The sequence below is a fragment of the Convolutriloba macropyga genome, chromosome 9 (assembly GCF_964194025.1).
Source record: "Convolutriloba macropyga chromosome 9, txConMacr16.3, whole genome shotgun sequence".
Classification (NCBI taxonomy): Eukaryota; Metazoa; Xenacoelomorpha; order Acoela; family Convolutidae; genus Convolutriloba; species Convolutriloba macropyga.
In genome coordinates, this window is record NC_134476.1 from 60379318 (window position 1) to 60394980 (window position 15663).

General features: G+C 36.8%; 1 protein-coding gene across 4 annotated transcripts in view; it reads right to left on the bottom strand.

The window, feature by feature from the left end:
* Nucleotides 1-15663, bottom strand: part of LOC142345904 (uncharacterized) — a 106666-nt gene that overhangs the window by 65140 nt on the left and 25863 nt on the right. For 3 of the 4 annotated variants that reach the window (XM_075398350.1, XM_075398349.1, XM_075398351.1), the window contains exons 2-3: nucleotides 5850-5896; nucleotides 2838-2911 (exon numbers count right to left, since the gene is read on the bottom strand). In XM_075398350.1, coding sequence (XP_075254465.1) covers nucleotides 2838-2911; nucleotides 5850-5896 — 121 coding nt within the window. Of the gene's footprint in view, nucleotides 1-2837; nucleotides 2912-5849; nucleotides 5897-15663 lie in introns of those variants that run through there. The other variant, XM_075398353.1, reaches the window with a different exon arrangement.

Consider the following 15663-nt stretch of genomic DNA (forward strand, 5'->3'; position numbering starts at 1 on the left):
AGCGAAACATTTTTTTCTTCGACGAAGTAAAAAAAAAACATAGCTGGCAGATTGCCAGAAAATAGCCGCAATTGCTTCGTAGATCTGCAGTCTAAAAAAACAGTAAAAAAGACAGACCAAAAAAATTCATCTTGTCATTGAAGGCTGATATGTTATATTTTGATTGAAAATCTGAATAAGTTTTTGCTGCCTCTATTAGCTGCTCTCAAATAACCTTCATTTAGAGTGACAAACACCCATTTGACCTTATCTCTTTGAATTAAAACTTTCAATAAAAGTCAATTTCAGAGTGAGGAAGTCATTTTTGAGAGTGAGGTAAGTGAAGTGTGACCAAAAATTTAATCACGCGAATGAACAAAAAACTCGCTCCACTAAGAGTGAAAAATGACGTCATGCACGCAATTCAATTGAAATTGCATGAACGAATGAACAAAAAAGCAGATTTGAAGTGGTTGTGACGTCATATGGTCGTAACAAAAATCATGACGACGAAATAAAAAAAACATAACAGGACAAGTCCTGACGTACAATTCAAAGAATTTTCATTGACTAAACAAAAAAAACTAGACCTAGAATGGACTATGCGTGAATTGAGAAAAACAATTTTTTAAAAAATCAGATCAAAAAATAAGAAAAAAACAGAAAATCAATGTCAAAATGCCGCATGTGAACAAAAAAACACTATCGAGAAATGAAAATTTAATTGAAACAAAAAATTAGGCCTAGAATGAGCTGTGAATCGATTGGGAAAACCATTTACAAAAAAATCCTGTCCAAAAAATCGAAAAAATCGTAAAAATTAGAGTGAAATTGCCGCATGTGAACAAAAAATGACTACCGAGAAACCGAATTTTTGTTCAAACACCGTTTTCTCACTCTACTTTAAAATTAGAGCAAAAAAATTCACGCCGCAAAACCTCTCGCTTTTTCGCTCCATTTCCCGTTTCGGCCTAACTCAAATCACTACTCCAATTTGACTTCAAAAATCATGAAAATGTGTGAACCGATCTTAAAAAAAGACAGCGCCCCAATACAATTCAAATTCTTTGAATTGTAAAAAAACCAAGAGAAGGCCAATAATAGCCTCAGCTATCGCTGTGCGGCTATTAAAAAATAGGAGTGCTATAATAGCCGGCTGAGATGAGGGCGGGTATTAAAAAGCAATCTATAGTCAGTGAAACTACTATTAATCCTTTCGCAGGCTGACAAAAATTTGTTGCTCTCTTGCGATTGCAAAACGATAAACGTGACAAAGAAACTTGAAGAAATTAATAGGAAACCGTTAACTTCATGGAAAAGTTGCCAAAAATTTATATATTTATATCTTGAAAAGTTTTTTAGAGGGCTCCGTGGAAGCGGGATTGGTGGGGGGGGAGGGGGTAGTGCAGCTATGTGGAGAATGCTAGAGGTTGAGGTATGTGTGCTTGTTGATGCGTGTGGGGGCTGGTTAGGAAGGTGAGGATATAGACTGAATGGGGATGAGGGACTCTTATGCACAAATTTCTCAAAATGTCCTTTTAACCTTGAGTAATACCGGCAGTTTTTAATTATCGTATATTAGAAAACTAAGCCACTATTGAAGACCACTGTTAGGAAACAGACATCAGCGTTCAAAAACAGAAGTCAATGTTAGAAACAAAGAAGTCATAACTCAATTCAGGAACAAAATTACTAAAAACATAGCCCATAGAATACCGGCAACTACCAGAAGAGTCGTGCATAGATTAATGAATATTACCCCATTGTTATCGCGACCGAGAAGTCATCAAACTCCGAGGCGAAGCCGAGGTGTTATGATAACTTCGAGGGCGATAACAACCGTGTGGTAATTTTTTTAATCAACACCTGTTGCGATCATGTTTATATTTTTTAAACTACAAGTTTATCAAACTGTTTCCATCATTAGACTACGAGTTTATCACCACTCTTTTTATCGCAACTGTTTACTTAGTAACAGTGGCGATAAAAGAGTGATAAACTCGTAGTCTAATGCTGAAGTCTTTTTCCAGTGTTGATCGGGCGTTAAAATTTATTACACTGGCAGTTTATTTAACTCCTATTATCGCAACAGGTGTTGATTAAACTAACTTTAATCAAATGAGCAATCTCGAAAAAAATGAACTCATTCCCCCATAAAGTGGTCGCAAAAATTTATGAACAGCTTTTAGTCTATAGGCGTGCGTAGGTGCGTGGGGGTCTTGTGGGCACCGGTGTGCGAACGAGTAAGGTGCGAATATGGGGGTAGGGCGGAGACAGAGGATAGGTTGGTTTGGGTATAGATAGGTGAGGCATAGGTAAGTTATAGCGGGAGACAGGTGCGAGGATAGGTAGCATTTAAGTGTGGGTTAAGTGGGCGAGGGCGTTTTGACGTTAAATTTTACCGGCAGTTCCTAATAACTGTACATTAGAAAACTAAGACGCTGTTTAAGTCCAATGTTCTAAAAACAGAAATCATTATGCATTACAAATCATAAATATAAAAGCAAAAGCTGGTATTCGACCTAAATCAGAAACATCAAAGAGCAAGAAAAGAAATTAAGTGCCTAATAAATCTATACTGTTTTAAAAAAGCAGCTTCAGCGGACAAAACCTGCAGAATACCAATATTCCTTTTCGAGCGGTAAACACACACACACACACACACACAAACACACACACACACACACACACACACACACGTTTACAATATTTACTTCAAACTTCGTTCGAGAGCAATTAAAAGGACCAGCCGGATTGAAATAATGGCAACTAACTTGGTTTGAGAGCACTTGAAACATTGCCACTGATGGTGTGGAAGAAAAGAAGAAATGAATGCAATTAAGAAGAATTGCTGTTACCTGTGAAGCAGTTTCTGTTGATGATTTGGTCCAAATGGAATGGTCAACTCGGTGGCTATTGTACGAAGTCGACTCTAAACAGTCAAAGATTAACAATAGATTATTACAGCAAACAATAGATCAATCACCATAATGAAAACTGAAAATAGAATGACTTGTAAAAAAGAACGTGCGTTCATAAAATCCAACGCCAATTTCTGGATCATTGTTCAAAATTTTGCATAATTCTTTTGAATTCCGCAGACGAGAACCCACATTGAAGCTTAGAGTATGGATGCAGGTGAGAGCACTTATAATGGCGATTAACTGTTTAGAAAAATTCATTTGAATATATTAGGTTAGTTGAAGCTTATCGTAGACTACAACATATCGTTAGGCTCCAGGCTTTCATTTTGCTATCTCAACAATTAAGCTGGCCACTATTTGCGGCAATGACTCTGTAGCAGACGAAAATGCAGAATGTGTATTCTCAGCCAATCACAGACTGAGAAGACTCTATTCTCTTTTATATAGCGCTAGCACGTCTACCTCTATTCAGTCCAATAGATAGTTGCATTATGCGTACACCATTGAATCCGGTGCTATATACTATTACCACCGTTAAAATTCAATTTTATCTTCAGTGTTTCATAGAGTTGGTTAGTCAGGGAGAACTAGGTAAAACCATACAGAGAACTGAAAAAAAACACAGCTGAGTTCTCTCTCTCAGAAAACTTAAGAGCACCTACTTAGCTTTTAATTATTTAGATTTAGTCACAGGAGACAGTCCTAAACAATCGTTCTGCAGTAACGACAAAAATAAATTCATCAATTTAATTTCAAGTAGGGAGAAAAACTATTCTGATCGGACACTTCAAGTTACGCTAGGAAAATATTTATGCTACGGCAAGAAAACCAACACTTAATAGAGAACGTTAAAACTTTGAAATAGTTAAAGTTAGCGACGCAGACAAACGAAACCTACTCAAACACCGCTTTAAAACTGAAATCTTTTCATTTTAACAAACAACAACAACCATTACCAGAAACAACCATCAATACCAGAAAAAGCCTCTTAAATTGCGTGAACAGCTATTCTCTCATCATTAAAATTTTGGAGAAAAAGTAACAAAAAGTGCACAACTATTTATTCAAGATCCAATATCAAATAGACACATATCCAATATCAAATATCCAATATCAGATACTTTGAATTATTACGAGGAATTCACGGTGAAAAACAAAGCTAAGAGGAAAAATTTGAAAAATTCTTATTTTAATTCCTCAAACGATTAGCAGCGACACTAAACGCAGATACTATACATTTACGCGCTGAAAGCGTACACAAAATAGCCAGACAGGAAATTGAAGGCTTTAATCAATTAATATAGATATTTCTACGTACAGTCGTAGATGCTGACTTATCAGAACCAGATAAACAAGAAGTACTCACATTTTTTACATGGTTCAAAAACCGTTTTTGGCGAAGCCAGATAAACCATATTTTTGATGCCACAAAGTCTATAGCAAGTGCATTTCCACAAGTAATCCCAAAACTCCCAGAAGTTTCGAAATATATACAGGGCCCGCAGTGGTTTCCAGAAAATAATGTATGTATAACATAAGTATCATCAGAACTCATATCAAAACTACGAATTCATAAATTTGCAATCACATTAAAGAATCATAACGCAGAAAATCACCCGTTTACAGTACGTAACATTGCAGAACAAAAAACTCTAGTATCACCAACAGATCTTCAGTTTTATCTTCAAGTGTTTTATAGAGTCGGTTACTCAGAGAGAAGTAGGTGAGTCTACTTCGCGCGCAGAAATAAGTAGCCCTAACTCTATATCCCTTAAGGATGTAAAAGGAGCTCAGTTCGTGTCTGCCTTACGCAATTGCTCAGTTCGTGCCTCCAGTTCAATTGCTCAACTTTTCAAGACGTGCGGTGAGATTCTACCCTCCGCTGATCGAAGTCTTTCGAGGAACTCGCTTTAACTGATTTCTTTGAACAATGGCTCTAAATATGTTGCGACGAGACCAAACTATACCATAGAACTGAGAATAGAATATTAACGTTTTAGCTGAAGAAGGTATCAGTGAATTTTACTAAGGTGGCACCTAGTAGAGCCTGCTAGCGTTGTTATAGATGTTCTCCACACCAAAAAACTACCTGACGGAAAGTCGGCAGTACTAAAATCTTAAAAGTATTAGACCCAACGAGACTATTCTAATTGCTAGGAACTTTGTTTGAGAGTCATTAAAAAACCACCTGTTTCTGAAAGCCACTAGTTATAATTTGGAGTTACAATCTTCTGCTGCTCGACAGACGCAGTCTACACTTTTGAAACTCATGGCAGCAAACTTCTTAAATGTGCTAATGCTAACAACTGTTTTTTTTTTTGGGGTACAAATTATTTAATTGCTCGTTTCACGGCGATCTAATACCATCGGGCTTTATTAGTTTAACTCTTTTTTTTACACCAAAAGTCACCTAAATTCTTAGGTCGTACACCAAAATATCGGTCCTACGAAAAATAACACGAAAAGACTAACGTCGGATGAATTGATCTCGAACGACCGGCGTGGGCAATTGAATTTAGGAATGTAACTTTTTAGGAAATTTTTATGGGTGCAAAAACTCGGCACTCATAGGGTTTCCAGCCCGACACCTCCAAGATAGAAGTCAGCCATCTTAACCACTTAGTTACAACGTCTTTGAGAATCAACCGCAAACAATCGCTTTTATATTTTAGCAACACACTTCATTTCAGAATGAAATTAACTGAAATCACTCAAAATTAAGAAGTGAAGCTTGAAAAAGTTACTTGAAAAGTTCCAGAATAAAAACGCAAAAATGGCCAGGCAAAAATCTTGCAGAAAAAAAGACCAATACGTTTAGAATATTTGATTCAAACATCGCTCGAGAGCAATCGACCGTAAAAAGACCAACAGGACTAAAATAATTGCTGCAAAGTTAGTTTGACAGCATTCGACAATTAAGCTCCAAATATATCGAACACAACTTACCAAAAATTGGGGTGAATGCTGGCCATCAAGACAGGAGTAGGTGATGACTGAAACAAATTCAATTAAGGGTATTAGCCGATGATTAGACTGTTTAGAATTATATCAACATCAGAATTGAGAAACAAGCAGAGATTTCCCCTTTATCCTTCAGTGTGAGTTAAAAATTAATTTACAAAAAGAGACTCGTCTGACTTAGGCAGTCTAATTCTCTGTTGACATTAAAGACGAATGAATCAGTTTTCAATTGTAGGCAGCGTTTCATAACAAAATTTGAAGCGGTCACGTCTGATCGAAAAGGTAAGATGTTAACGTTAAACAATGTTAATTTATTAGAACAGGAAATAAAATAAAGCAGGACAAGTATTGATCAAAAATCACAAAACGGACAAAAATTCATTTTCCCTAAAACTAGAGTTTCAGAAAATCAACAAATAAAAAAAAACATGCCATGACGATACGCGTCCATAGAATGAGTACACAATATATCAAACTAGTGGGAAAATCATAATCTTTTAGAAACTTACTGTCGTTAAAGTAAGAAAACCACAAATCACAGATTAAAATCATTAGTCAAAGCGTAACAAAAAAGAAGGTATAAAAACAACACTTAACAGTTCCACGAAGTGAAAAAGGGACGAAAAGAACATCAAATAAAGGCAGGATTGAAAAATTCACCAACAATCTTTCAAAAAGCAATGGCAAGTAAGTGCATGAAAGCGATAGTTAAAGTTGAAGCCAACAAATTTGCCAAAACTAAGCCACACTAGAAGCCCAATCAAAACAGTTATATTCGATAAAGAGCGACAAGACCACAAGAACAGCAAGAAAACCATGCAAGACTCAGACAACCACTAATATCTTTACAATAAGAAAACCACCGCTTTGGACTCAAGTCAATAATTAGATAAGCTTATGATTTATTAGCAACCGATTACTATTGCCATTAAAGAGACATGCTATAACACATTAAAACGAACAATAATAATGACCAATAACTCCAATTCGCTACCATTTTTTGAAGACAAATACCGCCTAAGTAATGAAAATCACTATCAAATCAAATCACTGGAATTTTTCCCTCAAGAACTGTCATTATTGAGACTAAGCGATAAGACAAATAAGACAAATGGGTACGACTTAAAATCAGTGATATTTTTTGAGAAAAGCTGTGACAAAGTAGTCAAAACCTTCAGATATCAAAAAGCTTATTATACAGATTATACAACGCCTCATTAGAGAGCCAATGAGACTCATCATTAATGAGACTAACAAACAAGACAGTAAAAACGCGCGAACGGAAACGGGTAAACAAAAAATCGCTGATATTTGATTTAAACAAACTGTGCCTCAGTCGTCTAAACCATGAACAACTGTTACGCACAGAATTTTAGAGTTCTGCATTGTGGAGCTATTGAGGTGAATTATTGGAATAACTTGGAGTAATATTGTTAACTTCGATGTTTCACAGCGCGATTTTTAGCGGATATATTTTTAATAAAGTTAGCTAGAAACAGCCTTTTACTGAGCGGTTCGGATGCATGATATATCCACTAGTTGCCTTGGATTTTTAGAGCTTTGTTTGTTTCAATTTCTACTCTAACGAAGTCTGTTCAAACTTAGAAGTTTCAAACGAATTTCCAGTTCAATCTTTTATTATTATTCTGAAATTTCAATAATTGAAAGACAGTTTTCAAGTTTTAGTCAACTGATCTTTGGGTAGGTTCTCCGGTGTTCTGTTCGTTGTGGGTTCCGCAGGGCTGTGCCTTCAGTTGTATTGGTCCTTCGCAAAAATTTACTGATCTTCAAGTTGGGCAATTTCCGGCTTTTGTACGTCTCTTGATGTTTGTTAAGTACATATGCAAAATCCGTATTAGCACCTACTTTATCAGAATAATTAATTCAACAAGTACATAATCTCTCTTGAAGCTATTTACTGATTATGCGAATTTATCTTCAAGAAACTCAAAAAAGTAAATATTGAGGCTTTTAGGCACTTGATATATTTGTCAGTAAATTGTCAATCTGCGGTTGTTTTTCATAAACATAAACAAATTAAGGGTTACAGGCCTAGATGGAAATACTGGCTATATATGGCCTTGAGAACTAACTGAATATGAAATAGATTAAAGAACTTATATATGGATATTTTAAGGAATATCATCACGTAACTATGAGGGACGAAATAGGGGCGTGACACTACCGGACTTTATGAAAACTTTCCATGAAAATTTTGAGAAGGAACTGGGTTTTTACAATATTTTTATAAAACATATAATCTGCACGAGTATGAGGATATAAACATGTTTTTGCTGGAGGCACCCAATTTATGTTTTTCTTAGAGAAGAGTTTGTGAACGAAAGCATTTATTTAAGTTAAAAACAATTAAAGAAGGTAAAAGGAACAAAGTTTAATTTGAGATAAGTATAAAAATGAAGAAAATTAAGACAAGATTAAAGGCTGTAAAGGGACATTTGAGAAGTTAAGCTGCGCAAATTCAGAATAAAGAGTGAGAACATAAGATATAGTTAGTATTAAGTGAAGATGTTGGAATTAGCAGTGGAAATAATCATGGTTATTTCGTTGAATAATGGCTCTAAACTTTTAGAAGGAGAAGAAGGATACTGGTTGAATGAATGGTTTAAAGCACTGGTTAATTTCTGGAGTGAATGGTTTAAGCACTAGTTGGAGTATATAAACACTGATTAGTTGAACTTAGTGAGTGAAGGTGTACTTAATCGGTTATAAAAGGATAATACTTGTCGAACTATATAAGACTTTCTAGAAGTTAAATTATACTCTCCTCTCGGGGTTGGGCTTGGTTGTCAAGTTCTTCTTCTGTGTTGAATCTGTAAAGTGTATTCAGTGACATTGTTGAAGTTGCTGGCATTGAATTTCGTCGTTGATGTCGTTTGAGAGTTCCCATTTCTTCTGGAGATATAACTGTTGGCCGTTTCTTGAGCTGTTTTGTGAGATTTGCGACTACATCTACTTTCAGATGTTTTGGTACGGAAACTAATGGGTTTAGCGGTACATTTGTTCCGTTAAGCTACATGAAATTTGGTAACATTCGTCGTACAAAGGCTACTTTATGGTATAAGTACATGAAGAGAATATGTAAGGCTAAGTTTCCAATAAAGACAATAATTGTTAGCGAAAGAGAAAGTTTGATTGGAACGTAAATTTCAAGTTTGTCAATTAGTGCTGGCTTAAATGACTTCATTTCAGTGGTAATGGGCTTTGCTATATCGTCTAGTGATTCTGTTGATAACTTTCTATTTGAATACCTAAATTCCGTTTTAACTTTCTTCAATAAATCAAGATTTGCTTCTGTGCTTGATTCATATTTCGGGAGCTCGTTAATGTGTGGTACTGAGTCAATTAAAAGTTCTAATGGGTCTGGCAATTTTACATTGATTCTCTTCGCTGGTAGGTACCGACAACTTTGTAAATCAGCTCTAATTTTAATGTGGTCACTGAACATTGTTTGTCCACATTTTAATGTGATTAAACAGATGTTACAACCTTTATGGAGAACATTGGTCTGTCGGCACGTCTCGTCCATACCAATCTCATTAAGGGTAAAATCACTTGAAGCTGATGTTAGTAGCCAAACTCCATATCCAAGATTCTCTGCTCGTTCTGGGTTGGGTAACACAACCTTCTCTGTGTCACATACTCTCAATGCTGTAATTGGATGATGAAACTTGAGGGTTGCTAAGCACGAGGAGAATCCAAGGTGGGTTTCCATTGTCTCGTGACAGATTCGGTATCGTGGCGATCCAAGGCAGTTGTCGTACTGGGATCTCGTCAGTACTGTTGTTTTCATCCGACCTTCTGAGATTGCTAGGTATTCTCCCTCAATCACCCATTGTAAGGCGTCTACAAAGTCCTTCTGGGGCATAGGGATTATTTTGCAAGATAAAGTTCAAACACTGTTTGGCTAGAGGCTAGGGGAATGGCTAATGATAGTAAAAGTCCGTCTTCTACTGTTGAAATCTCTTGTACAAGTTTCGCATCATAATACGAAAGTATGTCAGTCATGGGTATTGCCAAAGTTAGACGATCTGGGGCGTTCCTTTGGCTATCATGGACTGCATCAAGGATCTATCAAAGATTTTCGAGGCACTAAAGAGATTGGAAGGCGTTTGTCAAGTAAGTAGGAATTGCACTTAACATTAATTCGGAAAGAATATAAAGCTGCTCGATAACTTTTAATATCTGCATAAAGTTTAAGGAGTAAGGATGCTACTGTGTCAAAGTTAAAGTTCAATTGTTGTTGCGTTGCTTGAAATTCCATACAGGTTACTATTGCGTTCAGATTGTGGTCTACAATTGCGAAATGTTCCTCAACTAGTTTCCAGTTTCTGTTCTGGTTTTCTTGCATTTCGTTTTGAACTTTATAAACCTTTGCAAGTTCGTCAGCAACTAGAAAGAATTTGTCATCTGTTTGTGCGCCAATTTCCATGACATAATCGTTAAGGCTATCAAAACTGTTAGCTAATCTATCAATGTTTTCAGCATTTTGAGACGTTCGCTGGCAAGAGCCGAAAATTCCTGTGATTCCACCGCATCCTCCGCTGCTCATTGCTATTCCTGGAACAAAAAGTCCAATTCCAGCGACTGCGGCTGTTATAGCAAGCGGGGCGGCTCTTTTCTGTCGAGTTCGGGGTTCTTCTTCGACTCTGGTGAGGAGTTTTTTGGTCTCACTCCTTAGTTTAAAGACTTCAATTTCTGCTTCGATTGTTTCGTTTAGAATCTTTGTATAAAACCAATCAACATTGAACATATCTGTCTGATTTTTGTACGTAGTACTGTAAGTAGTGTCGCAAAACTCCGACTGTGTAGTCCATTTCTTTGAGAGTTCATGAAGTAGAGTCTACTTGGCGTACTGTGAAATTGTATCGGGCAAACGGGACTAAGATTTCCGCGTTGATGAACTTCTCGGTGATTAGGATCTTTCCTTCCTTGTGAAAGATTATTCCTTGAGCCAGAGCTTCTGCGTTGATCAGAATTTCAAAAGTGGGGCCGAAGAGTACGAGATTCAGTACAATTGTAAGTAACATTTTCGTGTTTCAATAATAACAACTATGTTTCAGGACAATCTTCTGCTGATGTGGCTCTTCTGGGTGTTCAACTGTTTTCTGTTTGGCCTTCCGGTGTTTATTTGCTCATTTGCTTAATGTACTCAGGCTTCTGGCTCTAGTTTTCTCAATATGGCACTTATTTATATATTTATTTGTTTCAGGTGTACTCTACTTTTGTATCATGTGTGTTGATGTGTATGTTTATTGATATTACTACTAAATATGGTGTTTAAACATGTTGAAGTGTGGTTATTTGGTTGAATGGTGGGTGTGTGATGATGAGGAAAATGGTTGGGGGGTCGAATTATGCAGTCTTTAAATGTTTTTTCGAGTTTTTCAGATTATTCTGATATTAAATATGTGCTTCAATATTACTGTCGGCCCGAATAATATCACTCTGGGATGCTGTAGCAACGGGACCAGGTATGTGTCAAGGAACTCGGTTCAGTGGTCCAGGGTGTAATATCAATAATAGTACATCAGTAGTTGATAGCTTAGACGATGGAGGAGATTACTGGGACGTAATATTATTATTAGTATTCATATTATTATTTATGTTATTCGGGATTGTTGGGATGTGGAGAGGGAGAAGGAGGGGAAGATGTGTGGGATGAAGGAGGGAGAGAGTGGAGATTGAAGAACAGGAGGATGATGGAGGAGTTGAGATGGAGGAGACGGCAGTTTAACTAGTTATTTATATTTATTTATTTAACTTATTGACTGACTTTTAGTCGTATATGTTTAGTTGTAGTTTGGGTTAGTTTGTTTTAATATACTGACTAATATACTTGGTGCTATTAATATTTAATAAGGTGCTACTAATATCATAGTAATTAGTATATATATCAAAACTTGTTTTGTGGGGGGAATTGAGGATATAAGTAGGGGATAAAAGGAAGAATTAGTGAGGCGTAGTGAATAAGTAAAAGTTAGTGAAGGGTGTAATTGTGTGTTCAGAGTAATGTTGTGTGTTTTACTGCAAGTTTTGTTAACTATTAGCGGTCATTATAGCATGGTATTTAAACGTCCTTGGCATTTATTGTACAATTTGTTCTGTTTGTATACTTTCATTCCTGTGATTGTTCATTTTTCAAGTGTCATTATAACTTTTTGCTTGCTTGATAACCAGTTTAGCTCAATTTTTGAACTTTCAGATATTTAATGTTAATTTTGGACGTTGCCTAGTATGAAGATTTTCTGTCTTTCGTGCGAAGCAGAACGTTTCCTCAGGTTGAATGTGTGTATCCAGCATTTGTTCGGACATCTGAGGACCGAGGAGCTTATCGGGAAAGCGCAGAACACAAGAGACTGGGGAAAAAGAATGTGGGGACGTCGTAATTGGCTGTGAATCGCGAAAAATTGGTGTACAAGGTGAAAGTGAAGGTGGGCAGTGAGATTCAGGTTCAGGAGATTCCAACTCAGCAGATGGTCTCTCAGGAATTGGCTCCTCTCATGTTGGGTTGTCCTTCTGCACAGCACACGACTCGTGTGAGGACGCAAGTCGATCGCCTGAAGGCTGCTGGATTCTTCTTTCCACGTTCGCTGGGCGGGTTACAGGCCGCTGTTGAAAGGTAAATGCATATGTGTATAATAATTATGTATATTTTTATGCATTTTTCTGTACTTTTTTGCGTTTATTATTAGTTGTGAAGGGGTTTTTGCGTGTTGTTTAGAGCCAGTCGTGAAGGTGTGCCACGTTTCGTGAAGAAGATGCGCGGCACAGAGGTGCATTGTACTTTTTTCCGTGCGAATCTTCGCGCTAAGGTGTGTGCTGAATTGGGGTACGAGTTCTACAATGACATTTACGCTGAGTATGTCGACGTGGTGTCATTTAAAACTCCCAAATTGCTTGGTGCGGCTGGTGCAAGGGCCGAGGTTGGCGGTTTGTGTGCTCTCAGTGCTCTGTACTACACTTTAACTGGTCGAAAGTCAGGTATTTGTCGTGTTTTATTGCAATTTTCATTTGATTTGGAACTCTAATTCACATTTATTCGGTTTATTGTAGACAAAAAGGTTCCCAAGCAAAATACTCGTGTTTTACGCATGGCTATTGTGGCCAAGATGCGTTTGCCTGGGTTCTCTGAGCTTGTGAAGCACCAGTTAGGGTACTTTGTGTCGGAGTATGAGATTGCTGAGAGTGAAGACAATGGGTCGTTGGCCGAGTTCTGGGTAAATTATACTTTCAATACGTGGTAATTCTTGTACTTGCATGTGTAGGTAGATACATTCTGAGGTTTTGCTGTTTAGTTTGTCGGTATGGCTTATCTCCTCGGATGCAATGTCAATATCTATTCGCAGTATAATGAGGAAATGGGGGCGGCTGGGTATGTTACAGGAATTTTGTCATTGCTAAGACCACCGCTCCTGCTGTACTGATCCAGTGCATCGGGAAATTCATCGACAAGGAGTATCGGTACCATTGTGAGCCAATCGTAGACTTCCCAAAGTGAGTATTTAACTATTTTTGTGCAGAATTGATCGAATTTTTGTGCAAGTTGGAGACATTTTATTCATTGTAATGGCATTTAAACAGGTTGGATGATGCTGAGAGGTACGTGACTCGTTCTACGAGGACAAGGAGTCAGGCCGTTCAAGGTACTAGTGGTGGTGGTACTGTAGCTGAGGATAGCGCCAATGAGGATTGACTAGTGTCGGTGCGATTAAATTCATCATGTAGCTTAGTTTTATTTATAGGTGAGTTTTTACTTATTATTTGTCAATTGTAGCCTTGATAATTGGTTTTTACTGTTGGAACTAGGTGCTGTTGTGTGTGTGTGAGCATGTGGTAACAATTTAATTTCGGTGTGTGACTTTATAATGACATATTTGTGAAAGTGCAAAATTGGTGACATAATGAGACTTTTTTTCATTTTTGAGCATTACCTTTACTTTATTTGAGATATATTGGTCATAGACTGATTCTAATGGTTCTAGACTCTTGTCCTGGTTATTAGAAGCACTTGTGTGTAAAATGAACTGGTTTGAACGAGTATTTGGTACTAATTTTCACATGTAATTTTTTTTGTGTAGTAATTTAGGTCATTTTTCCACATCAGGACTGGTGTTACATATATGTGAATTTTTCAATTATTATTGAACTTTTTTGGCAAATTTTTTGGCTTGGCCTACTCGATAGACATCGGTGGGAAACAACTATACTATAAATTCAGGTTTCTGGGCACTTTTTGGTCAACTTTTTTATTCATTTATGAGAAAACGAAAAATGCAAAATTTCGGGGACCCCAGCGTCACTCAATTTTTAAATTGCTCCAATCGGGCTCAAAAATGGCAGGTCGCTTCAATGACTCAAAAAACGCTGCAGCTCAAAAATTTGGCGCAATTTGACCATTTTTGGCAAAGTTATGACTATTTTCGTGATCTGAACCTGGCTATTTTTGAGTCATTAAATTTCGGGCTGAATAACTCGTCACTGTTCATACATTATCGATATTGGATGGTTAAAAAGGTACTGTCTGTGCTTGGTACTAATGTATATTACTAAATTAAAGGGTTTGAAGCTATTTATCGGGTCAAAACATTGATTTCTAAGTCCAAAAAGCTGATTTTCAGGCATGATTTTTCCACTAATTGAGCTCTTTCAAGACATGTGTCGGTCTGGTGATGCTCTACTGGCGTAAATCGGGTGCTAACTGTTAGTACTGATATCTTTGGCTACCAAAGCATTTTGGTAGCTTTGAACTTGATTAACTTGTTTTGTGCCAGTTTTTGTGAAATTTGCTGGATTTTTACTTGTGAAGCGTTATGATTGATTTTCAACGGTAATTGTGGGTCAAAATAGTAAATACTATGTTGGTAGCAGCTATTGGTGCAGTTTGATGCCAGATTTGACATTTTATGTTGAGTTTTTCAGCTTAGAATTTTGAACTAAATTTGATCAAATGTGCAATTTTCGATTTTTTACTTTTTTAAACATTTATGAATTTTTGTGCGACTGTATAGGTTCATTAGGCTTGGACAACTACTAGGGAGACTGAAAAATGGATATGGGCTCATAAGTCGGCTATTTGATAATATTTTTGTGGTCTGAATCTGGCTCTATTTTGACTAATTTGAGAAGAGTTTGGTAGGCTTCAGTTTTTTGCTATCATTTCAACATTTTACAGAACAATTTTCATTATTTCTAATATGAGCGTGTAGAGCTTGAGCATACGGATGTTTTAAGCTAATAATATCGGGTTTTTGATCAATATTTGGAATTTTATGAACATGTCCGTAAATTTTCAAAAAGTCTCCAAAATTGGGGATCCCAGCGTCACTCAATTTTTAAAATGCTTCGATTGAGCTCAAAATTTGTAGATCACGTTATCGGCTCAAAAAACCCTGCAGCGAAAAAAAATTTGGACGGTTTCAACAATTTTTTCTAGAGTTATTTTTTCGCTGCGGAGAACCTGGGTTTTTTGAAAGGGCTCAGATATGGGATAGACTATTGGCTATGAGGTTAGAAAAAACTTGTTCAAAATTGTTGATATGGTTATGGTTGGACTGCTCATGAGTGGGGCTAACTGAATTAACAATAATATTGGGCATATTCAGGTATTAAGATGCATTTTTTATCACTCTTTTCGGAAATTACACTAAAATTTTTGTGGTTTTCGTTAATTTGGCAGTCTTTTCTCAGCTTGTATTGGCACTAGGGGCTGGGATTGCATATTCTGTGAGATATAAATGTGGGAGTGCTGATGGTATGGTTAAATTTTGTCAGAAATTAA